Below are 26,314 nucleotides of genomic sequence, written 5' to 3'. Positions count from 1 at the left end.
GGGTTGGAGAGCTAAGCTGGGTCCTCTTCAAAAGCCACAAGAAATGCAGGCACTGGTGAGCTTTTTTTTTTAGAGAGGAAGTGTGCAAAGACCAAAAAAAAAACAAACAAAAAAAACAAAACACAACAGCATCCACACACATGTGTTGTTCTTCTACAGGTGCTCCAGGTTCAACTGAAGTGCTGCTGATATAGTATCAGTGGATCAGTTTTGGCAATAAGCAAACTGTAAAGGGTCGAGTGAAGTGAGAAGGACAGATGTAATATGGTCCTTCACTAGTTTTCAAAACATTTCATTATTACGGGGTTGACTGCTATCAGTCAATAGTCATTTAGACTAGTCACTGTGGATTTTTGTGAACTGGGATGATAGCTGAGGTTTTATAAAATGATGGTACAAGTGCTTCACACAAGGAGATGTTAAATATGTCTGTTAAGACATGAGTCAGTTGGTCTGAACATCCCTTTAGAACACAGCCTAGTATCTTGTCAGGACCTGCATATTTTCATGGATTTAATTTTCTTAGGGTCCAGTGGACATGTGCTGGGTCTAGACCTCATTGGAGGTATATTATTGGAAGCCTCAAACTGTCTGAAATGGTTGTTGAGACTGTTTAGAAAGTCACTATCATCACAGGCTAGAGGAATAGGCCTGTAAGTCCATGATGGCCTGAATTCCCTTTTGTGTCTCTATGGTTCTGAAAGCGTCCCTGGATTTTTTGTCCATAGGCCCTTTTTTTGCCCTGCTGATGGCCTTGATCAGATTTGCTCTTGCAGACCTGAGGGCAATAGCATTGCCAGATTTAAAGATTGAACTGCTTTCTTTCAGCAGTGCCCGAACCTCAGACGTCATCCATGGTTTCTCGTTTGCTTGGACAGTGATGTTTTTTGTGACAATGACATCATCCGTACATTTAAGTATATAATCTGAAACCCACTCTGCATACTCACGGACATCTATGATTTGATCTTTGGTGGTAGCGTCTTTGAAAGCAGACCAGTTGGTGCAGTCAAAGCAGTCCTGCAAGATTGACATGGCTCCCTCCAGCCAGATCCTTACTCTCCTTATGGAGCGTTTAATTCCTGTGATCACAGGTGATGGCAGGGGGGTGCTTTAGATGCTCCTTCCATGTTAGTGTAAACATGATCCAATAGATTGGCTCCCCTTGTCGCAAACTGAGGCAAAACATCTTTGTGTGCTTAGGAACAAAGAAACCTTAAGTTACTTTAGTTACCTTAGTTAGCCCTTGAAAAGCAGTGTCATGCAGTTGCCTGGGTGGACAACAGCATCTAGTCTCCCAGAGAGTGCTACCCTGGGGTCCCACACCATTTCACTGTGCCACAACACACACTGACTTTGAACCCACAGTCTAGGTGAGGACTACCATGTCATTAAAAATGACTTAGAAGGAGCCACTATTGCATCATTACTGCAACCCACAACTACAAGATGAAACAGGGGAGGGCATCTTGGTCACTTCTTGGTCAATTCTTTCCCCATGCAAGGTTGCTGGTGGGGTGACCACATTTGCTTATTAGTTCAGTCCTACTGAACAAACAGACCAGTATGAAGATAACAAAAGCACATTGCATTTACACTTGTATTAAATGTGGCCATGATCTGTGTTTGACCACCTCTGAATGTGGTCTGAGTGATCGGATCGTTATCCAATACCAATGCATCCTCGAGGTGTTTACACATGGCTTTTTACATGTCCAAATGAAACCAGAATGTGTGCCGAGCACCACATAATGCAAGGTGTAAACAGCCTATAAAGGTTTTGACACCTTCAAGCACCATTTCAAGCACAGACTGCATGGTTTGAAGAGAATGACCTTTGACCTCAAGTGTTAAAGAGTAAGCAACGAGGCAGGGAGGTAGAGATCCGAGCCATCATCCATTACAAACACCACACTCTAGTCCAGAAAGAGGACTCTTTTGTATTTAGTCAAGTGGTTGACCATGACAGAGCTGTTATCTGAAGGGCTATTCCTGAAGGTGAACGTCTCTGGCTCTCTCATGATTTCCTCCGCAGAGCTACTGAATAAAACAATGCACCGCTAAATCACTCATCTCAGCTTCTAAATTATGACATTTTTCCCAAATTTTGGAGTTTTCATTTCGCGACACTAAATAAAACGCCCGTGTTAACTCCTCTTAGTGGGAAGCCATCAACATATATGGAACTTTATGCCCCCACTCCTGCTTCTCACAACACTGTTAACATCATAAACCATTTGAGTACTTGGCTACGTAGGTACTAGGACATTTTTGTGAGGTGCTGATTAAAACAAAGGATTATGGTATTAATTACTTGTTGTCTATGTTTCTTAGGGAATAAAAACATTGATTTCTCAGTCTATGATTAACAAGTTCAGACCATTTTCGCTGTGCTGCATTTCCAGAAAACGTCTTATAGAATTCAGAAAAACAGTGGTGAAGCTATGCCTTAAACACCAGTGCTTTTTTCAGCTTTCAACACTTAACAGATATTTTATTTTCTGTATCACTCGGTGATGCACCATAGATACTTTTGCTGACTTTGAGGGTTTTACTATGCAAATTCTATCTTTAAAAAAAAAGTCATGTTGGAAAGGTCTGACAAAATGTTAAAATAAGTAGAGTACTGCTCCAAATTACACTGCTCTGGCAGACCAGAGCTTCACCATGTTTTGATAGCTTGGGGAACCATGTCTAAGGATAACACTGGAAGAACACAGGCAAAGCTGCTCAGCCAGCACTGGAATGTGCCAGAGAATTTTTACAGACTCCAAACCAGCATGTGCAGTGTACTAAAGGCATGTTTAGTGAAAGTGGATTTTAATTGCTTAAGTGAATATCTCAGTCGTTCACTGCTTCCAAAGGTTGTAGTGTCATACAGTGAACCTTTTATCTCATCTCATTTATACATACCAAAAGAAATTACCAGCATACATGTCATAATAGGATGAAGGAACACAGCATGCTAGCTCACGTAAACTCTTCTCTTTTAACACATCTGAGGCTGAGGGAGTCTGAAATATGAATGAGGGGTGGCCTCTGCTAAAAGCTTTAGTTTTGGCTTTAGTGTCAACTTGCACATCTTAAATCATTGATAAGCTGCATCTGCACTGATTGCTTTGAGGGGGCCTATTTGCAACCATAAATCAAACCAAGCATAACCGCAGCTAATGTCTTTATTACATGGCTCATCTCACTACCTTTGCACCAATACTAACCCAGTCACAACACACAGACTTCATGAAAGCATACAATCAGGAGAAAACCATCACATGATCAGGCACCACAGGCACACACAGCACTTTCTGCACTGGACTGGATATCCCATCCAATTAAGGTCCAGTGTAAATACAAGGGAGAGACCAGCAGGTAAAAGCTATGAGGAGGCAGGTTTGGGTGGCCAGGCTCCCTGTGCTGTGATGAGAGAAGCAGAGCCACGATGGTGGCACCCAATTCCGGCTGCACTCACCACCACCCCCCACCCCCCACCCCCCATTCTCTTGCCCACAGCCTCAGATTCATTAAGGGAGACAGCTCAAATTACCCCCGCCTGGTGTCAGACCCTCAGTGGAGACTTCAGGAACCAGCAAAAACACGTCCCAGTTTACTTCCAATTTACAATGCTCACACGCGCACACACACAGTTAGCTAAAACTCAAAAAACTACACCAGACCATCATGCGTATGTGTTCCAAGTCTTAACCAGGGTGAGTAAAAAAGCTCTTGTTCTCCTCTTCCACCCTCCAGCTTCCTGTCCTCCCTCGCGGGTGAAAACTGCACAGCCAGTGATCTAGATGTCATGTGCACGTGTGGTTATTTAGCCAGACGAAGGCTGAGCTGGGTGCTCTGCTCCACACCCTGCAGGGTTTGTGTAAAACAGCCCTTCCTGTAGCCTTCTCCACTCATCTCAGCTGGATCCACAGGCCCACCCACTGCAGGAACACTCCAGCTGTTTCACATAAGCACCCCACAACAGATGGTAGCATTGGAAAAAGACATGGGTAACAAGGTTTAATTTAAAATTTGAGAAATGTCTAAAAACTAAATTAATATATTTGAAAAAGGCTGAACCTGAACTCTAATTAAATGTAAACCCAGAATATATCCAAACATACATGTTCCTCAACAGAAAAGTCTAACATACTGGGGTATGTCAGTGAAATATATTTTAGCTATGCTGGACAAGACAGTAAATGTAAACAATTTTATGACGTGACTGAGTTATAATAAAAGTGTCCACCCCCCAAAAAAATCACCCCTTTACTTACTAGACTCTATCAGAATGTTTATTGTGAAAAAAAATCATGTGGAAAATGTAATACTTCACAGGTATTTCTGCAAAAAGGTAAAATGTTTTAATTTGAATACATTTTTATTTTGAAAATGGTTAGTATCACAACATAGGATGGTGTGATTCCAATGTTAAAAGGAATGCATAATTTCATGGACATGAACAATGGAACTGAACTATTCCTAAAACCCAATTTCCTGTGGATATAAATAAGACCCATTGCTTTAAAAGATAAGTCGTCAGCTTTTCACCACAGACAGACACAAACACACAGACACACCAACACACCTCTGGTTTAATAAGGAACACTCTACATGCAATGTAAGCAATAAATAAACAGTCCATTCAGCTATACAAATTGCATTTTGACTTGCCTTTGCACATATGATTGCATTCTTGCATAAGTATAATAAATACTCTCTTTATTGTGCATACATACATTTTTAAATCACACCCTTGCAAAGAAATTCACAAGTCCCTCTACAGAATGTTGTAAAATGACGACCAGGTTATGCATATGTGATGTTGCTAGAGATTGTCGTCAAGACATCATCTGGGCTAACTTTAGGAACCAAAGGTGAATGAAAAGACTGGAAGTAAATAGCAATACAGATAAGACAACTATGAAAAAGGTTAATGTCAGTGTATTTATAGTTTAAGTGCTGGTTTTACAGGGAAAATGTAAAACCTTCTCTCTAAAAGGAACCTACATAAACCCTGTTATATTCTTAGACTGATCATTTTCACATGCACTTAAATACAGGTCTGCATATTTAACCCATATTTAATGTGGCCTCTTGCTTTTCATAAAAAGCAATATTCATGTATGACATTCTTCAAAGATATTTCTGCTACTATAGACCCATGACAACTGACTGCTCTGTAACGTCCATTTAGGAATTACACTTTATTTGGTGTTATCTTTGAGATCATAGAAAACACTACCTGATTACAGCAAATGTATCCTAACATATTGCAAATTCAATAACTGTAAAAACAACCACCACACTTCACTTTCTGCATAGCTCTACTCCAGTAACAGAGAGAGCACATGCATACAAATGTACTTTTTACATTTTATTCCAGAAAACAAGACCAAACAAAATGGCTCAAATTTCCTTCTGGGGTTGAAGTGACACCAAATACAGGAGTTTGTAGTAGGTAGGCATTTTACTCTGAATGTGATAGAAAATTGGGCTCGATGTAGCTCCGGATTTACCAGCTGACTAAAGCTTGCAGCAACAGCTTTCCCCCCACACTTATTGGAGGCAATGTGCATGATAATTAAAAATAAAGATTTAACAGTCGTTGTTTTCATTTGACACTTTATTCTATAACATAGCAATGAGAATATATCCAAACATTAGCGCAGGCTAGCATTTGCTAAGTTCATGTAATTTAGCTCAGCTACAAATAAATTTTTATGACGTTATATGACACTGACATTTTTTAAATTGCCAATAGTGACTGATGTTCCCATGTTTAGCTCCTGTCATGTATAGTCAAAGGTTGTTAGCTAGACCTGGTTAACCAGCCGACTATAAACTAGCTAGTTAGCTAACGTTAAGCAATAGCGTTAATGTAAACATGATCAGTATGTAATAAATCCACAGATATCGCTCTAAATACATTTACATTTATGGCATTTAGCGGACGCTTTTATCCAAAGCGACTTACAATTATGACTGAGTACAACTTGAGTAATTGAGGGTTAAGGGTCTTGCTCAGGGGCCCCAACAGTGGCAACTTGGCAGTGCTGGGACTTGAACCAGTGACCTTCTGATTACAAGTCAAGTATAGTTGTGCTCATAAGTTTACATACCCTGGCAGAATTTGTGATATTTTTAATATTTTTTTCAGAAAATAATAATGATAATACAACAACTTTTCTTTTATTCATGTTTAGTGGTTGGGTCAAGCCAATTATTATCAAACAATTGTTTTTGCCCTTTTTTAAAATCATAATGACAACAGAAACTACCTAAATGACCCTGATCAAAAGTTTACATACGCTGGAAGTTTTGGCATGATAACATACACAAGTTAACACACACAGGTTTAAATGGCTACTAAAGGTAACCATCCTCACCTGTGATCTGTTTGCTTGTCAATCAGTAAGTTACTGGGCTCCTGACAGACCCCTGCATGAGATGGAGAAAGCAAAAGAATTATCAAAGGATCTGTGGGAGAAGATAGTTGAACTTTATAAAACAGGAAAAGGATCTAAAAAGATATCCAAAGAATTGAGAATGCCCATCAGCAGTGTTCAAAGTCTAATTAAGAAGTGGAAAATTAGGGATTCTGTTAAAACCAAGCCAAGGTCAGGTAGACCAACAAAAAGTTCAGCTACAACTACCAGGAAAATTGTTCGGGATGCAAAGAAAAACCCAGAAATAACGTCAGCTGACATACAGGACTCACTGAAAAAAAAGTGGTGTGGCTGTTTCAAGATGCACAATAAAGAGGCAGTTGAAGAAAAATGAGCTGTAAGGTCGAATCGCCAGAAGAAAGCCCTTACTACGCCAATGCCACAAAGCAGCCCGCTTACAATATGCCAAACATCACAGAAACAAGGCTCTAGATTTCTGGAACAAAATTATTTGGAGCGATGAGACCAAAATGTAACTTTTTGGCCACAACCATAAACACTACATTTGGAGAGGAGTCCACAAGGCCTATGATGAAAAGTACACCATCTCTACTGTAAAAGATGAAGGTGGATCGCTGATGTTTTGGGGTTGTGTGAGCTACACAGGCACAGGGAACTTGGTTAAAATTGATGGCAGGATGAATGCAGAATTTTATCAGAAAATACTGGAGGAACATTTGCACTCATCAGCCCGGAAGCTGCGCATGGGACGCACTTGGATGTTCCAACATGACAATGATCCAAAACACAAGGCCAAGTCGACTTGTCATTGGCTACAGCAGAAAAAAGTGAAGGTTCTGGAGTGGCCATCTCAATATCATTGAGCCACTTTGGGGGGATCTCAATATCATTGAGCCACTGACCTCAAGATCATTGAGCCACTTTGGGGGGATCTCAAACATGCAGTTCATGCAAGATAGCCCAAGAATTTGCAGGAACTGGAGGCATGGAGGCAAGAAGAATGGGCAGCTTTAACAGCTGGGAAAATAAAGTGCCTCATCCACAACTACCACAAAAGACTTCAAGCTGTCATTGATGTTAAAGGAGGCAATACACAGTATTAAGGACTAGGATATTTAAACTTTTGATAAGGGTAATTTGGGTAGTTTCTGCTGTCATTATGATTTTAAAAAGGGCAAAAACAATTGTTTGATAATAAATGGCTTGACCCAACCACTAAACATGAATAAAAGAAAAGTTGTTCTATTATCATTATTCTTCTCTGAAAAAAATATACAAAAAAAAAAATAAAAAAAATAAATCACAAATTCTGCCAGGGTTTATAAACTTATGAGTACAACTGTGCCTTAACCACTGCCCCACAAAATACAATTTTCAGCCTGCACTGTACTGACTGATTAGGTGGTTACGTTTGACACAGACACTGTCAATCAATCCACTGGAGTCCATGCCCACACAGCAGAATGGTAAAAGGTGACAGAGAAAAAAAAGAACATTCAAAATGCTTCATTTAATGTCGTTGCAGGGGAAAAACTAAATATATATCATTCTTTGAAGAAGTATTTATTTTTCATACATTTAAAAAAACAACTGTGCAGGGCCTTTAATATTAATGTGTGCATATATGTATTACTATATAGCCTGTACATTGTTTTGGAGAACCACTGATGACCACCAGCCGAAGCGGCCTTTAAACCTTATTTATCTATCTACATTTATCAAACAAGTGTAATTTCCTGGTTCTCTCTTGTCCCTCACAATATTAATGAAAACAGCTTCCACACAACCCCAAGCAGCAGTGACATCTTTCCCATTTGATATTTCTTGAGATGCTGTTTTAAATGACATAACATATGAGAATTAACCTGCTTTAAGATGTACGTTTAAACAAAACCCCTTTGGAGAGAATATATATATATATTCTCTCCAATTACACCTTAGAGGATAGATAGATAGATAGATAGATAGATAGATAGATAGATAGATAGATAGATAGATAGATAGATAGATAGATAGATAGATAGATAGATAGATAGATAGATAGATAGATAGATAGATAGATAGATAGATAGATAGATAGATAGATAGATGTTTACAATTTAAACTTGATCACCTTTCCTCAGCACTCACAATTAGCGTCACTGATCAGACTGTCCCTGAAGAACCACTGTAACCAGCTGCCCATCACATATACAACCAATGGAGAAAGAGTAGTGTAGGACAGTGACTTTCAGCATCAGCATGGAGCAGTCTAGCTGAAACGATACCCTAACTTACTCCTATGATGGCAGCTCCGTTTCAGTGCCTCATTAAAATACACACAGTTTATCATTCTGACAGGGACCACGGCTTTATAAAGTTCCCAGATCATACTACTCACAGCAGTGAGGCTGTATCTGACTGCCTTGTGGAGAAAACAAAGGTGTATTAGTCCTGTTTTTTAATTAGAATCGATCTTACTCAAGCTTCACAGCATCAGGGGCTGTGAGAATCACTCCTGAACACAGCTCGACTTGGGAATATAAAAGAGGCTGTGGTGTTCCCAATGTCCCTCTGTGCCGGTTGTCCAACAAGATTGGCAAAGAGACAAAGACACACCTCCCTCTTACAGAAAAAAGCAATGCTGGAGAGAATGGTGTGTGCATGTGTGTGTGAGTGCACACACAAACATGAGGGACTTGACTTAAAAGCAGGCTTGCCATATGAAAGACAGATCAATGTCTTACTCAAAGCTTTCAGAACTGAAACAGGACAGTCCTCAGTAAACTATTACGTCACTCTGTCAGTGTGACCTACAAACCAAACTTAGCATTTACAGTTAGAGTGAGTTTACATTAGGGAACATCAAATGCTTCATACTAGATCTTTAAAATATTTTTTAAAATCTGAGTATTATTCTGTTCTGGCTTTTTTCCTTATGTCTGTCCCATCTGTACATTTACATTTTGACTGTACATATGTAATATGTGTGCAGTCTGACTGTTGGTCAGCAAAGCATTGTAAAAACCACCCATAAGTACTCAAACCATGACTAATACTCGCCACCACTACTTCAGATTTTGTTCACAACAAAATCACTTATGTTGATTGAACACCAAGTGTTTAGATATGTACAGCTGGAACAAATAAACACTGAGTTAATTTGACAAAGTAAGTGTTAATTCAAGACTGTAGAAGTTGATCCAATACTGTAAGAGTTCATTCAACACTGCAGGTATTATTTCAATGCTGTAGGTATTAATTCAAGTAAGAGTTAAACTAAGACTACAAGTGTTTATTCAACACTACGACAGGTAATGGAACACTAGGTATTAATTCAGAACTGAGGACTTTGCAGTGGGATTTGTCAAGGTGTAAAGGTTTGGGAATATTTTACCTGGGGTAATGTGATCAATATGAGAAAAAAAAAAAACATTACATATAAAGACTTGAGGGAACGTAAAAGCTAAAAATAGCAAGGCCAATCACTTACATCAACATACCGGTTACATGGAGACTACTCTATAGGGACACCTGAAACCTGGTTTATGCCACTCAGGTAAAATTTTCAAATCTCGTACAGAAAATGCTAGCTAGCTATATCATAGTTTAATTATCTGTGCCATGACTACAAGACTTAAATGCTCCTTAACCTTTAACGGTGATGACTGCCCTGTCTCTATGCGATTTTGCTCTTTTATATAACTACCTCATGGTTACTGTGACACTGTCCTTTGATTGGGGAGAAACTGTACATGCGAATAACTTGTTAGCAATTTAGTGATGCATTATGCACAAGTGTATATGTATCAGAAACCAGTCTACAAAAACTGATTTTCTTTAAACTGATCAACAAAAAGGCAAATCTCGTAGATTTTCTGTGCCAATGCGTTATTATCTTTATCTATATGAATCACACAACATATCCACCAAGATTCCAACAATATGAAACTGTACGTGTCATCTTTAATGTTATAGGTTATTAAATCAAATAATTCACAAAACGCAAAACGAAATGACTGTGACTGATGCTGACGGATTGGGTAATTCTCAAAGAATTAATGACAAACATTTATTCAAGTGGACCTCGCGTATCACAATCTGATCAATGAACACAGCGGTCATTTAAACCGGAGCGGGTGTAGCATAGGTTAGGAACACATATATTCTTAGGTACCAACTTACAAGTTATCAAAACCGTGCTGTGAGCGCAGCTTGCATGAAGAAAAGACAGCACGGGCAGTTATCTACGATAAGTCACATGAAACAAGCGTTCAGGTATACTCACTTTCCGATCACCTCGCACAGCTCGTACACATCTTCGAACAGCACGTCGTCGTCAGCCATGGTCCAGCGAGAAGTGTGAGCCTATCTTCTGGAAAATCCGTCCAAAAATGCTTTACGTTAAAAAAAAAAACAAAAACAATAATAATAAAGAAAATAAAAACAAAATAAATGGTCGCAGCTCTGTTTCGTTCTTCTCTGTGATGCGAAATTAGGATATGGCTCCAGAAATCTTGCTGTTAACCAAATAATCCCCACGAACACCAAAGATAGACGAGCCTAACCAGATAACTCGAGCCAGCTTGTTCGATATGTTCGGTCCGTTTTGACACTCCAACGCCCCACCTTCTCCTTGTCTAGCTAGCAACCCGGCTCCCTAATCCCTCGATTTGTGTCGTCGACGTCGTTTAAAACCTAATGTATCCGAAGACGCTGCCGCTGGTAGTGTCAAAAGAAATCAATGCTCCGAGATTTGGTCGCAACATCCGTAGCACTAAATTCTAGACAGCTAGCGCGCTAAAAAAACGGTTGGTAATCTATGCTAAGCTAGGCTAGGCTAGCAGGATTGATTTGACTGTATATATACAGCGCGTGATTGCGCTAAAACCAGTGTAGCTTTCTTGATTATCCCGTTAGCTACACAAAACAAGGTTAAAGCCACATTCCTCTTCAAAGACACACATGGCTGCCGTCTGAATTTCGGAGTACACGCCCTGGCTCCATCTGATGCATTTTACTCCACGGGGGGAAAAAAAAAAATATTCCGAGTTTTACACAGCTAGCGGTTTTCTCTCCGTCTCCGTTGCCTAAGTACCTCAGTCCTGCTCCGATGCTACTCCAGTACCGAACCGACAGACTCCTCCCTCAGAAACTGGGAGAACTCGAACCACAATGGCGACATTCACGCGATCAAATTCCCGGATGAATCATACGAGTCGATGTGGCTGTATGAGCCAAGATGTCCAAGAGACGGGCGCGCCCCCGAGCCAAATGCAAGACAGTTTCCTAATTCTCCCATCTGAAAAATCCGTACTAACAAAACAACCAATCCCTTTAAAGTGCATCTAGCGCACTCCGCATGCTGGTTGACCATCACCTTACGTCAGCGCCTGCACGATTTTTCTATGCACCGGTAAATTCTTTATCACAATACCCAATCTAGGCGTTTATAATGGCTAGAATTCCTTCTGATTTGTAGGATTTGGTCCAATAACTCCACACAGTGGAGCGTCTCCTTATGCGACCCGTCTTGTAGTGGTCCTGATGATGTTGAACAAGATAGCTGTTATAGACTGGCCTACACGTAGTTCATGAGCACGAAGCCTAATCCGCAATCATTAATAAATCAAGATCGCTGACAAACTCATCTAAACCCACTTGTTTGTGTGTCAATTTCACACTAATGAAAGTACACAGAAGTAGTCGTAATCACTAACACAGTCTTCCAGGGATGGGTATTATTGTTGATTCACTTCTGTGCTCAGTATTAACTTTTTTCCTTCACTAACTTCTGCTTGGCAGTGTTGGTGAACCTGCAGGATTTAGGAGTAGCAAAATAGACTTTATATTCTACCTGTTTACAAGTTGCTTCACCTTAATTTAGGAAAACAGTCTGGCCATATTGCAGTTTTAACATAACAACAATGCGTAAATCATCACCACCATCATCATCGTAACAAAAATAAGGTCTATTTGTGTGTTTATTTCTTTAAGGTTAACAATGTGCTTTACAGAAAAAATAGGCTAATTATAAGATAACTGTACAGATAGTTCTTACCCTCCTCTTAAATATGGATATATTGTCAAAGGCTCTAAAGTTTACCAGCGTTCTAAATAGTAATAAAAGTAATCCATAGTAAGAAAAGGTTGTCTCACTATTCTTTAGCTGCATACCGGATTTGACCAGCAGATATCAGAGCTCTTGTGGGAATGTACCTACTAATGAATTCACTAAGGTACACGATGGTGAGACCATGCAGGCATTTGTAGCTCATTAAAGGTATTTTAAAATCAATTCTAAAAAACACTGGCTTTTTGGAAGATCAAGAGAACCGTGTTTCATAATGCAGTCGAAATGACACAAAAGCTTGTAGAGTTTTTCACTGTTAGCGTGTGAGAGGATGTCACTGACCTTGAATATATTTCTCAGGTGATTGAATGCAGTTTTACAAACATTACTTACATGGTTCATAAAGTTAATATCACTGTGTAAAGTAACACCTAAGTTTCTGACATATATTTGGCCTTCACAGACAGGGACTTTAAATGCATAAGAGCATCATTATCAGTTTGTCATTCCTGATTGCAAGGATTCAGCCTTTACAGAAGAAAACATCTAGATGTCTGTGATGTGCTCTACACAGTCAAATAAGGTGCTCATATGGACAGCAGCTAAGGACATATACAGTCTCCATAGTGATAGAAGGAAATATATTTGTTAATTACCCTAATGGGAGCAAATATACATTAAATAATGCTGGTACCAGGGTTGAACCCTGAGGGACTCTACATGACAAAACATGTCACTTGGATGAATGAATTCCAAGTGCAGCATAATACTCACAGCTGCTGAGGTGTGATTGGAAACAATTTAAAATGGAGCCAGAGAGGTCACCTCAGTTATGTGACTGATTAAACAGTATCATTTGGTCAAATATATCTATCCAACAGCTGTCCTGTGGTTGGTAATTGACCACATAGGAAGAGTTGGAGGATGTTTAACACAAATTGCACATCGCAGTGGACCATAGTCTGTAAAAGTGCATCAATGAAGTGTTTAAATAAATAAGTCTTTTTAATACAGTGGATGGTACATGCAGTTCAGTAAATTCACATGAAGAGTGTTCTCTAACACAAACATAGCCTTGCTTGATCACAAATCAAACACCTATTGCTCATTGCTTCTGTATTTACAAAATGGTGACGTATAGCAAACCTGAAGGGTCTTAACACAGTATCACTGGACCTAAAAAGCCTAAAATAAACACACTCGACTGTGATTTATTTTTATTCATATAAATGGTACTGAAAATAAGTGAAACAACATTATTATTATTAGGTTAGAAACAACATTCTCCTGTGTAAGATTAATGCTGTGAGTCATTCAAGAATATATATTTTAATAGACCTCCTCAATAGCCGTCATCATAATTTACGAAAGCTATAACAATTGCTCTGTCTACTTCTTGAAAAGTACAGACTTAATAATGCTTATTTTTAAGTAAGTACAATTGTATATGTGAGGCGATATTCTTCTCATAGATTTGGCCTATTTTCCAGTGTGACTTTAATTCTGTCTCTCGGGCCGACGCAGGCTTAACACTATATGCATCTTATAATGGAACTGGAGGATTTATAGCTCAGCAAAGCAAAAAAGGCAGCTATCCCACTCTGTATCAGCTGGCGGGTCCATGATGTACAGATCTGTCTTGTTGCACAGCTACTGGGACTTCACACATTCTATAGCCAGTCCATCACACTTAGCCAGTGATCACTGTAATAGCCATATAATGCAGCTAATTTATTAACTGCTTAATTAACTGTGTAAGTTTTTAAGACCCCACTTGGAGAAGTGTCATCGCACAGTGTGTCAAACACCACTGAAGAACTGTCAAAGCAGAACCTTGAAAGACTCTCCAAATATTTCACTTAATTGTGCATGACGTTTTTGATTTAAATGTGCATGACTTTGTAAAAATTAGGAAATGCATAAAACATGTTTTCATGCATTTTTTATTGTTAATATGGATGAATATTGATGAACTTGAGTCTGCCTTGAGAAGTGTAATAACACAAGCAGCCACTAGATGGAGCTTAATCGTGCTTTCGTTTCAGTTACCATGGTGACCCCTTTTCTGGACCTTGTACAGGAGGCAGAAAATGAGGCAGTCTGTAGTACAAGCAAGAAAAGGGGGCTAGTTTCCCTAGTAACCCAGAGGAAATGCATGCTGATGTAGGTTTGTTGTATCCAGCCCCCAATAACCCTGTACTCTGACATTTTCTTTGATGTTGAATCTGGAAGGAAAACATGGATACATGGAAATGATTTAAATTAACAATATCAGACCTACGCTGGTATTCTGTGCAGTATGTATTAACGCGAGTCATGTTACTGATTGCTATAATGCTGGTGTCAAGAAATGGTCCCTATCATTTTAATAATAACACTTAAAGTTCTTATTTAAGCACCTGCGACTCAGAGTTTGGTGTCTTTAAATGAACAGTTACAGAAATACTGCACATAGAAAATGTACTGTTATTTCTATGAAAAATAATTGTCATTAAAATTATCTGACTGATTATTATTATTATTATTATTATTAAAATCAAAACAAATAAAGGAAACATAACTTGTGTAAAACAATACTAGTGTAAAAATGTATTGCCCACATTGTAGAACCATACACACAATAACTCGCTACCAAAGAGATATGCCGCAAAGATAAGTGTCTTTATAGGAACTGCAAGTCTTGACTGATCCACACAAGTTTTATACTGAACTATTACTGCAAGGGTTAGTACAGTTAAATTTGCATAACAGCATTTGGCAGGCGCCCTTGTGCAAAGTGACTTACAGAGGTGTTTTGTATTCTCCATCAAATGTATAACTTCATGTGAGAATAGATAGGTCAGTGTTGAGAATACCATCAGGAGAAAGCCCTGGCTAGTGTGGAAAAGAAGACAGCAAAAGATATTAAATGCATATTTAAGTGCTTAGTGACTCAGTGAAGAGGTGAGTCTTCAGTCTTCATTTGAAGACAGCCACTGACTCAGTTGTACAGAGAGCCAAGCGAAGTTAATTCCACCACCCGGGTGCCAGGACAGAGAAGAGTATTGATGCTTGTCTTTTTATGTCTTGAGGGATGATGGTTCAAGTTGAGCAGTACAAGCGTGTCGAAGGCAGCCCAGTGTAGAACAGAGTTTGATTATAGCTTTCAGGCATGTGGGAGCCGGTCCAGACCCGGCTTTGTAGGCCAGTATCACTGTTTTAAATCTGATGCAAGCCAACACTTGGAGCCAGTGAAGGGACCATAGAAAGGAGGAGACATGGGAGAATTTCAGGAAATAAGCTGAGGCGTTGCATTCTCGATGAGTTGGGGTCTGTTGGCTTGGAGCGGAGGGGCTGTGTGTGGAGTGGGGTTGGAGAAGCTGCAGTGTGGACCCCATCATGCCACCTGATATGACCATCTGACTTTCCAGATGTGACTATTTGTGAGATCTGAGGCTTGTGAATTCTTTTTTTTTGTGTGTGTGTGTGTGTTTCACCTTTGATTCATTAGTGCAGCCGGTGCAGTTCCTGGCTTAACTGTATAGTCTACATCCACACCGATGATGAGCTGGATAAAAACAAAAATCCAGAACCTCACACTCAAAACAGAGAAAATGAAAATGCAACAATAGACCGATGATAAGAATGCAGTTTTTAAAATTAGCCTTTAGCATTAGCATTTAGCCAATAGCGATGGGTGACCCTGCAGAACAAAATAAATAGGCTTTAATTTCAAATGTTATATTTCAGAACGCCTCATAGCGGATTCTCCTTAGAGCAAAAACTCTGCTTAATGAAAAAGACAAAGTCGCAATATATAACAAGGGTAACTTGTTATTAATTTGATTATTATTAACTGCATCGTGCAGATCAAATGGGGGAAAGAATGGAGATAATTATAAAGTAAACGATGAAATGCAAAAGCACAAAACCAGAAGCAAAACATGAATCATTTGCACCAGCAGATTTCAATATCTGATCGCCACAGACATGAAAAATGTATCAATCACATTAAAACACATTAAAGTTATGATGCTGACTATGTGTACAATGGAAAATGCTTGCAATGGCAGAGAAACTTGCTTTATCTTACACTGAACATCACATCCTGTAAAAGGTATCTTTATGAAGGATAATGCTGATATCAGTTTCTGTCTACAAATGCCTCACGCTGGAATTGTAACAAAGCAACATTGATGTTGGCTTTTTACTTCATACTCAATAACTCTGCCCTGCTAACTTAAAATTAAAGATTGAACCTTGAAATCTTGAACAGTCAGGCGTTTTAGAGGAGTGCAAGAAAGCCTAGTGGAATTCTTCAACCATTGGTCCATACAAAATTAGAGATAGCAGATTAAAACAGGAAGGCTTCCCAAGAGGAAATTGCTACAGGGATGACAAAGGATGATAATAATTAGAATGTGAGCACTTGATTAAATAAAACTAATTAGTAGCCCTAACAAAGCTTTTAAATTTGAGGGTATAATTTCCACCTAGGGAGATGTTTATGTCTTTGATGTGAGTCAGAGATTGTCAAGAATGCACAATAAGGCACATGCAGCTAAAGGAGAAGCACTACTACTGAGCTCCAAGGAATTTAAAGAATGTAGATGTGGTTTATAAATTCAAAAAGCAGCAGTTAAAAAATAATTAAGGGATAGTCTGTGGTGATCAGATATTAGAAGGAAAAAACAGGATTAGGACTAAGAAACTGGCTGAGGAATTAGTCATAGAGAACTGAAGTGAAACCTTCGCTTCACAAGATATATAAATTGACAGAATCTAACTTGCAGATGTTATAAAGCTTTAGGGCAGGTTTTCAGAAGTTCTGGGATGTTCTGCATAAAAGTTATGCTTTCTCTACCTTCACAATATTTTCATACATAGAAAATTGTACATAAACAGCTAACAATTAATTAACTAACTGGTTATTTTGGTAGCATCTAAGAATGGTGACAAAGCACCGAAGGAAAACTCTACTATATGGGACAAGCCGTTATTAACAGTATCCGAGATGCACATGGTAACAGTGATAGTAAAGCCATGTGTAATTAACACATATATGTTATTACCATTATTACACCTGTGTTAAGATAGCAGAAAACAGAAAGAGTATAGCTAGTATAGTGTAGTAGAGATAGTATAGTGCCTCCTACTGGGAAAGATAAGTACATTCAGCAAGGTAGGGTAGAGATCCATATTTTAAACTTCAAACATTTCATAATTAATCAAACCATCACTTACTTTCCTCAGAAGTTTGTGGGTGGTTTTATACTAACCATCCACTTCATTAGAAACATTTATCAAAACCACCCTCACAGGCCCACAGGACTACTGTTCATCAGTGTTGAGTCTGCGACGGCAGGACTGTTCACCAGTGTTGAGTCTGCGACGGCAGGACTGTTCACCAGTGTTGAGTCTGCGACGGCAGGACTGTTCATGAGTGTTGAGTCTGCGACGGCAGGACTGTTCATGAGTGTTGAGTCTGCGACGGCAGGACTGTTCATCAGTGTTGAGTCTGCGACGGCAGGACTGTTCATGAGTGTTGAGTCTGCGACGGCAGGACTGTTCATCAGTGTTGAGTCTGCGACGGCAGGACTGTTCATCAGTGTTGAGTCTGCGACGGCAGGACTGTTCACCAGCGTTGAGTGCGACGGCAGGACTGTTCACCAGCGTTGAGTCTGCGACGGCAGGACTGTTCACCAGCGTTGAGTCTGCGACGGCAGGACTGTTCACCAGCGTTGAGTCTGCGACGGCAGGACTGTTCATCAGCGTTGAGTCTGCGACGGCAGGACTGTTCATCAGCGTTGAGTCTGCGACGGCAGGACTGTTCATCAGCGTTGAGTCTGCGACGGCAGGACTGTTCATCAGCGTTGAGTCTGCGACGGCAGGACTGTTCATCAGCGTTGAGTCTGCGACGGCAGGACTGTTCATCAGCGTTGAGTGTGACGGCAGGACTGTTCATCAGCGTTGAGTGTGACGGCAGGACTGTTCATCAGCGTTGAGTGTGACGGCAGGACTGTTCATCAGCGTTGAGTGTGACGGCAGGACTGTTCATCAGTGTTGAGTGTGACGGCAGGACTGTTCATCAGTGTTGAGTGTGACGGCAGGACTGATGGCTGCATGTTTTGGATGTCAGACCACTTTCTATACGGTGATACTGACACATTTAAAAACAATACTACAGCATCAGAAACACTGACACCAGCAGTGGGAGGTGAGTATACTGTAAGGCAAATAAAATGACTAAGAAACAAACATTACATTCACAAAGATTTATTCCAAAATGACAACAAAAAACATTTCCAGGACATTGGATGTCTTTTTTTCTGGTTAAAACTAAGTAAATATACAGAAAAGCAGTCATTAATCTGAAGCCAGCGATGTGAGAAAGTTCAAAAGTGCAGCTTTGTAGACTAAACTCACACAGAACTACTAATTTACTGCAAGGGAAAATATTAGAAATATTCATACATTTCTTATACTTTTATGTACATTTATGGAATACAATTCTATATAAAGTGCAGGGTAAGCTATTTAAAAGGAATATTCATCTCTAATTACTTTCATAATGAAACTGTACAGAGGGGGAGAGGTGCATTGATTTAAGAAGGTGCACAAGATACGTAGTAAAATTAAAATATACATTTATGGGGCTAACCACACAGTATTCATAGATCATGTTATATTTGACCAGGAAAAAACAGGTACAGGTTTGTTTATCAAATACTGTTTGACTCAAAATCAGGCCCAGATTCAAATCCAAAGAAAAGGTTAATTTAGCACAAACCAGGTTTGTATTTAGGAACCGTGAACAATTCAGAAAAGTGGAGATAATGCATTATTGGTGTTAATTTGTAATGGACAGTGTACCTCTAACCATGCTTTAATACAGTGTGAAGTTCTGAATATTACCGCATAGTTTGTTGGTGGGTGTGTGTGTGTGTGTGTGTGTGTGAGAGAGAGTGAGAGAGAGAGAAGCAAATCCACAAAGGAACATTAAATATCTACAATGCACTATGAATGCATAGTAGCTACCTGCAATGAACTATGAAAGCACATTAGTTACCTGTGATAAACTGTAAATGTACATTAGTTACCATTTTAAACAGTGAATGTACATTAGTTAGCATTAGTTACATTAGTTAGTTCTGGTGCAGCTGTTGTAGACGATCTATGAGCGTCATTTTGAAACTACACACAAAACACAAAAGCTTTCCAAATAAATTACATAAGATTTCAGTCAGAATGTTAGGTAAGGACACGAAGACAAAAAGGTCTGCATCCACAGCACCCCCTGCTGCTGTATACTAAAATAGCAACCAGAAAGTACCAATTCTGTCCCCTCTCTCCTACAAACAAGATATTCACACACAGCACAAAAGTTAGTATGTTTCTTAAAGTGCAGGTTTTTTTCTTTACATAGGTCAAATCACTGGTCACCAACTTCTTACTAATTTAGAGTTAGAAAATTTAAGTGGCCCTTCCCCAAAGACAACAGTAGTCGTAAGCAGATCTAGAGCAAGCCTGATGAATGTATTTACCAAACACAGCAGGCAGATAGTTGCATTATGGGTCTTAGTAACCCGGTAAACCAGCATTCCACCATTAGTTGCAATCAGCTTCTCAATTACACACAACTTTCCCAAAGTGCTTTTCCTTAACATTCAGAAACAAGAGGGAAGCAGCACCGTTATTTTGGCGCTGTGCTCCATTGCGTTGGGGTGGGGATAAGGTGACTGCAGTCAGAGGGGACCTGTGAACCACAGACGCCAAGCGCTGCACATTCGCCCTGCTGATGGTTAACAGGCCGGTCAAGGACGCGCCGCTGGTAAGAACGCCGAAACGCTTTACTGACAGGTTCTGCACGAGTCTGCCGTGTCTGACCGGTGATTTACTGGTGATCTGGCCCCCTGTACACTTTCCTCACAGGTTAATATTTATCTCACCTGTCCATAAAAGATCTTCGGTCCAATGGCTTTTTTTCATAAAATCAGCTGACCTTTCTCTTCCTGACTTTTCAGTGATTCTCTTAATGGATTTTGCATTTTGTGTTACACTTTTAGATCATTCCAGTGCATTCCACACTCTGCACAGTGGATCCTCCATCTGTTTGACAGTTTTGCTTCACGAACTAAAGTTTTCTTCAGCCTCATGACACTGACGCCTAGTTCTTCCTCACACCGAGACAGCAGCGAGACTCCAAACCCAACAGCCACGTCTTGAATTAACGGTAGACTGTTTTTCTCTCGAGACTGCTCTGCATCGCTCTAGTTTGTTATCGCTCGAATACAAATTAATGATGCGACAGAAGCCAACTGGTCAAGAAACAATTAAGCAGCCAACTGTCAAATTAATTACGCTTCCCTGAACCAGGGGGAGTCAGCAGGGCTGAAATTCCTGTTTGGTTCATTCAATATATATGCAAATATTCTCAAATATTCTAAAGAGGACTCCTGCGCATTAACCTTTTAATCAGTTCTGTTTTAAATCCAATATACTAGACTGCAGAGCCAAAACAATAGCAATCGCACATTCCAGTTATTTAAAGAGAACAGTGTATATGTACACTTAATTTAAACCAAGATTATCAGTGTTGGGTCTCTGACCACAGGACTGTTATCAGTGTTGGGTCTCTGACCGCAGGTGTGTGTGTGTGTGTGTGTGTAAGAGATCATTCTTTTATGACAAAAAGCCCTTTCTCTCACCGGTAACTGGTTAAACCGTCTGGCCTTTTTGTGTAGTTGTTTGTTTTACTGAGACTTTGGTAAAAGTATGCACATGAAATTTGGCAACAGAGTATTAGTTGGAATGGTGCTGCAATATAGGTTTTAAAACCAGCACTAACTAGCAACAACATACTCCTCAAACTAAGATGACGTCCTACTTTTGAACATCAAAAGTAAAAGCCCCTGACGCAACAGCCCCCCGTGGTGGGATTCTCAGTACCCCCCCCCATCAGGAGACAACAGTGTGAGAACCCTTTCAGAGAAAACAAAGGCTTCCAAACGCCGTAGGTCACTGCATGTGAAGAGAGCGGGACTGTGCTTCTAGCTAGCAGTATCGGGTAAAATCTGGCACATACCTTTTACCGAGCTGCGCGAATGATGCGGATTTAAGTCACGCCATTTTCACAAAGCAGCATTGTGTTTTCTTAAACAAATGACACATGGATTATTCAGTAATCTTTTCCCTGTTGATAATGCTGATGACATTGATTGTTGCGGCACTAGGTTCTCGGTGCTCCAAAAATAGCCACTAGCCCTGAACATTTATTTCCACTACTATATATATTCTCTAATGATTAATTTCTACAGTCCCACACACAATAACTTGATACTTCATTCGGTTAAGTCAAAAGTGCTTAAGCTGCATCACTATAGCTGATATAAATAATCACCTGGTATGAATTTCTAGGCTATACTCCTTCACTTTGAAATTCAACGAACGTTTGTGAATGTGTCTTTTTTGGAAACAGTAATGTATACGAAAATCTAAAGCCGCAGAAATCAGTAAGGAGATGCTAAAGTATAAAGATGAGTGAAAAGTAGTTTGTCTGGGAGACTCCTCTTAATGTGGAGCTCTGAACGTGTAATTAACACCGCGTCCGTGTCCGACACGTCGTTTCAGCTGAAGAACAAAACAAGAGGACTGCATAAAGCGTGCAGGAAAAAACACACGCAAAGATGTATATATAAACACAAAAACACGGTCTGGTCAAAGGTTAGCGAGAAAGGCCAGGGGAGAGTGCTTTGCAGAGACTAAACCTTCAGAGTCTTTAAATGACGATATACAACAGAGGCGTGCTTCTGTTTGAGTCCACACTGAAATCTGGACGATTTATTCCCAGTAAACACAGGAAACAGAGCTTTCTGAAGGCGTGAACGTGTCGGGTAAGGAGGAGGGTGAGGGGTAGTCGCGTTTGTGAGCTGAGCGGTACCCTACCAGGTGGGCATCATGTCTGGGAACCAGACGCGGCCCAGGTGCTTGGATACCTCCCAGTGGATGTCGTCGAGGCCGTACTTGTGGTCGGGCACGAGCACCTCCTCCATGATGGAGAGCTGCGAGAGGCGCCGCCCGCACATCCTGACGAACTCCACGAAGGCGCTGCAGGACACCTCGCACTCGCCCAGGCCGATGGCCGACAGGTGCTGGCAGCGCTCTGCGATGCGGATCAGCTCCTCGTCCAGGGGCCGGAGCCCATTGGCGCACACCACCAGCTCGACCAGGCGCGCGCAGGTCAGCCCCACGCGGCCCAGCACCTCCTTGCTGACGGAGCGGCCGAAGTAGAGGTGCGTGACGGGCACGTCGTCGCGGAAGAACGGCCCGAACTCGTCCTCGTAGAGGAAGAAGTACATGACCAGGTTGAACTTGGGCGAGTGGCGCACCATGGCCTCCCAGCTGCTCTTCTTGATGGTGTGGAACTGCTGGCCCGGGTTCTCACTCACCACGTCAATGCGCAGGTGCTCCAGGTGCACGTGGCGCTCGGAGGAGAGCGCCAGCAGCAGGTCGTCGCTCAGCAGGTGGTAGTTGAGGGCGAGCTCACGCAGGCCGTGGCACTGGTCCGCCACGCACAGGATCCCTGAAGAGGAGCGCGAGTGAGGGGAAACCATTCAGACAAACAGGCATGACTACGGCAACGCTGCCTGGACAAAACGCTATATTATATATTGATTATATTGTGCCATATTATATATTGATTATATCGTGTGATTATATATTGCAATTGACATATGCCTTGCGATTAGAACACACAGAGTACTCAAAGTGGTTCGACACTTTTTGTTTTGTCCAAAATAAAAACCATTTTTCACTTGCTGGACCACGTGCATGCTATTACGCATCAAAACGCCACCAGAACAGACATCTGGAACATCTGTTTTTAGCCACGATCCCCACAGTGTGCAAATTCTGCTTGCAACAGCAGTACTGCAGGGGCTGAAGAGATAAAGAACAGAGCTGATCTGTTGTACAGCTCCAGCGACTAGCCCAAGAGAATTCAACCCCCGCTGGCCACCTCAAAACTAACCACCCGGGCCCACCCAGGCCTGCAGAGGAGAAAGGCTGCAGACAGGAGCGAGTCATTATAGGAACGAGTCCGTGTATACCAGCAAGCACAGCACGACCTGCACCCGTCGCCCCTAGCAAGGGACAGACTTTTGAAAGAATAGAATATCTAATTAAAACCATATACCGGGTAGACCTGTACTGGGTGCGTCTCCTTCTCCGTCTCACCTGCGGGCGAGACATGAGGACAGCTGCTCATCTTCAGTAGCTTGAGGGTGTCGCTGTTGTTGGCCACAAGCACTTTGAGTGATGGGTCATCTACTGGCGTGTCATCAATCTTCAATGAGGACAGGGACTTGGAGTTTACAAACACCACCGTCAGTGCTGAGATGAAATGAGACTGAAGGAGACACACACGGGGACGGACACACACACACACACGTAAGCAGCATCCACATCGTGTGCATTCATCTTCCCTGGAAGAGACACGCTACCAGCCATACTTAATCTGACACCAGTGATTCACTGCAGCAAACACCCATTATTATTCTCGTGAGGAAAACTACTAAAGTGTGTTCCAAGATTTGAATTGGTGTTGTTGGCACGACATTATTTGTGACAGTGTCTCTCCTGAAGTACACATTCACATTTGCACGGGGGCGAGGCTCGGTACCTTAGGCAGTTCCATGAAGCTGGGTCGTGCCGTGGAGATGAGCCCAAGGGTTTTCAGTGAGCAATTAACCAGCTGAGACAGGATATCACAGGCTGCCTCTGCAGACTCTGTGCTACTGTCCACCTGGGAGTATTGCGCACACACACACACACACACACACACACACACACACACACACTACTGAATGCGAGACCAGACTTCACGGCTTCAGGTGTTTGTTTTTTAACGGAATGAAGCCGCCCACCAGGTGTTTGAAATTCAGAGATGAACATTTCCTCCAGGGATGTACGCAGTGGTGACAGCACTCGTATAACACACAAGCGCTTCTTAACCTCTAGGACATAATGTTAATATTATACGAGCGCTGTCCATCTATTCTCAACATTGATCGTTTCCAGTGCATTCAGCACAGTTATTCATTTTATCCAGGAGTGTAGCCTGTTTGTTCTCCTTTACTCACCTTGAAGCTGACGTACTGCAGGTGGTTGGAGTGCCTCGTGATAATCTGTTTGATTAGGTCCGGGTGCGTGGCTTTCAGGTAGGAGCTTGCCGGCTGGTTGAGCTCAAACTCGAAGCACCTCCAGAGCTCAGGCATGTGGAAGGCCTGGTTCCAGCCCTTGCACACCTGTGAGGCAAACGCCCGATCCAGCAGCGGCAGGTACTGGAAAATCTGCAGCAGGATCTCCTGGGGCAGGCAGCCCCATTCAGCCGTGGCATCCAGCCCAAAGCTCCCCTGCACAGCTTTCTCAGAGCTCCCTCTGCGGAGCCGCTTGAAGGATTCGGGGGACCCAGGGCCGGAGCCGCCGCCGCCCTCCTCCTGCTGCTGTTCTCCTCCCCGTTGCCCTCTTTTCATTCTGCTGAAGGTAGAAAGTGAGTCAGACCTGAGGGTGAGAAAGCTGGCAAAGGTCCAGGAGAAGCAGCACTGCCAGAGCAAAGCAGGTTTACAAAACCGATAATGACGAAACGGCGACTATTTTAAGTGTTCTCAGTCATCTATCGCAAAAATAGACCAGTCCGATGTCTAGAGGAGTACCTCTGTGATTTCAGTAAAGGAAAAGTTAGTTAAATATGCACTGGACACATCTTTAAAACAGCACATCTGTCATCAGGCTCTTATGCTGCCACGCCCCCCACCCCATAGCAACTGTCACTCAAATCACAACGGCTTAAAAGCATAGCAACAGAAAGCGCCAATATTTTAAAACGCGAACTAAATTAATTAAATCCAGACTGTGTCCGCTTCACCGCTAAGTAACGCGTTCGCATAAGATGTAATTAATGTGATTTTTGAACTTTCGATTAAATGAACGAAATTATAATCTGAAATTAGCCTGCACTAAATGACTAAGGTTAGCTAGCTATCGTAACTAGCTAGCTAACGCTAAAGTACCGAAGCCAAATGAAACCCAAAACAAAACATGATCTGTAACCAGTATAAAAATACTGCGCGTCAATCGCGGGGCACAGATCCGCCTTCTTGAGCAATGAGAGCTCGCCACTTTTCCTCCACACCACTCTTTCCTCCCAACCTACCTGATTTCTTCTTAAGTCGCAGTTTAAAAGGCAAAACAAATAGCACATCAACCCGGGCCTGCGCTACAATACTTCATCCGAGCGGGCCCACCGACCACAGACATTTGCTCTCAGTCGCTGTGATGGGAGCCCGGAGATTGGTGAATTAAATCAGTAGTTCTGGTTAAGATTGTTTCTATATTTCTCCTCAGTCTTGTGACCTATTTCCTGACACACACACAGCACGAAGGGAAATGGCGCTGTGTTGTGCTTGGAGAGAGCGATGCACTGTGGGTAAATACGAACGTGTGTTCCCGTCTTCGGCCAGTAGGCGGCAGTCGCGTAAGCTGTCGGGGCGTCTTCACATAGAGATTCGTGTCCCTCCTTTTGGAGAGCTAACACCAATTCAGCATCCAATGATTAATAGTATCTTTTGAAAGCTCCTTAACACACTCTCCTGACAAATGCTCTGTATTTGCATACATTTTGTGTAAAGCCCAGCTCTCTCTATCCTGTCTGTGAAAAGAAACATTTGGTTGTGAACTTGCTATTAAAGCACCAAACAAATACGTTCACATATGGAATGTTCTTGTTATTATTTTTGTTATTAGTTTATTTTGTCACCCCAATCGTATTAGAAACACGCACCTTGCACCTATAATCACTGCGTAATTTATTTTCACCCTATTC

The 26,314-nt window shown here is 41.4% G+C and overlaps 3 protein-coding genes across 15 annotated transcripts in view; all 3 read right to left on the bottom strand.

Annotated features, from left to right (window-relative positions):
• Positions 1 to 11,577, bottom strand: part of caskb (calcium/calmodulin-dependent serine protein kinase b) — a 48,769-nt gene extending 37,192 nt beyond the window's left edge. For 2 of the 12 annotated variants that reach the window (XM_081710379.1, XM_081710385.1), the window contains exon 1: positions 10,669 to 11,574. In XM_081710379.1, coding sequence (XP_081566505.1) covers positions 10,669 to 10,727 — 59 coding nt within the window. In that variant the 5' untranslated portion in view covers positions 10,728 to 11,574. Of the gene's footprint in view, positions 1 to 10,668 lie in introns of all 12 variants that reach the window. The other 10 variants (XM_027018421.3, XM_027018429.3, XM_081710382.1 and 7 more) reach the window with 9 other exon arrangements.
• Positions 11,578 to 13,515: 1,938 nt separating this feature from the next.
• LOC145656939 (uncharacterized) lies at positions 13,516 to 18,566 on the bottom strand. Its single transcript, XM_081710378.1, has 3 exons — positions 17,677 to 18,566; positions 15,930 to 16,000; positions 13,516 to 14,678 (listed from the first exon to the last, which is right to left on the bottom strand). The coding sequence occupies exon 1, from the start codon at positions 18,364 to 18,366 to the stop codon at positions 17,764 to 17,766; it is 603 nt and encodes a 200-aa protein (XP_081566504.1). The 5' UTR covers positions 18,367 to 18,566; the 3' UTR covers positions 13,516 to 14,678; positions 15,930 to 16,000; positions 17,677 to 17,763.
• Positions 18,567 to 18,692: 126 nt separating this feature from the next.
• fbxl3b (F-box and leucine-rich repeat protein 3b) lies at positions 18,693 to 25,901 on the bottom strand. Of its 2 annotated transcripts, none has more exons than XM_027018447.3 (5): positions 25,646 to 25,901; positions 24,573 to 24,966; positions 24,113 to 24,235; positions 23,668 to 23,839; positions 18,693 to 23,014 (listed from the first exon to the last, which is right to left on the bottom strand). In XM_027018447.3, the coding sequence occupies exons 2-5, from the start codon at positions 24,963 to 24,965 to the stop codon at positions 22,374 to 22,376; spliced, it is 1,329 nt and encodes a 442-aa protein (XP_026874248.2). In that variant the 5' UTR covers position 24,966; positions 25,646 to 25,901; the 3' UTR covers positions 18,693 to 22,373. The 2 variants fall into 2 exon arrangements, with proteins under 2 accessions (XP_026874248.2, XP_026874247.2); XM_027018446.3 differs by having other exon boundaries at positions 24,573 to 24,969; positions 25,646 to 25,900.
• Between the last annotated feature and the right edge of the window lie 413 nt (positions 25,902 to 26,314).

This window comes from Electrophorus electricus, chromosome 3 (assembly GCF_041902795.1).
Source record: "Electrophorus electricus isolate QZ-2024a chromosome 3, ASM4190279v1, whole genome shotgun sequence".
Classification (NCBI taxonomy): domain Eukaryota; kingdom Metazoa; phylum Chordata; class Actinopteri; order Gymnotiformes; family Gymnotidae; genus Electrophorus; species Electrophorus electricus.
This window is presented reverse-complemented; position numbering and strand designations above follow the sequence as displayed.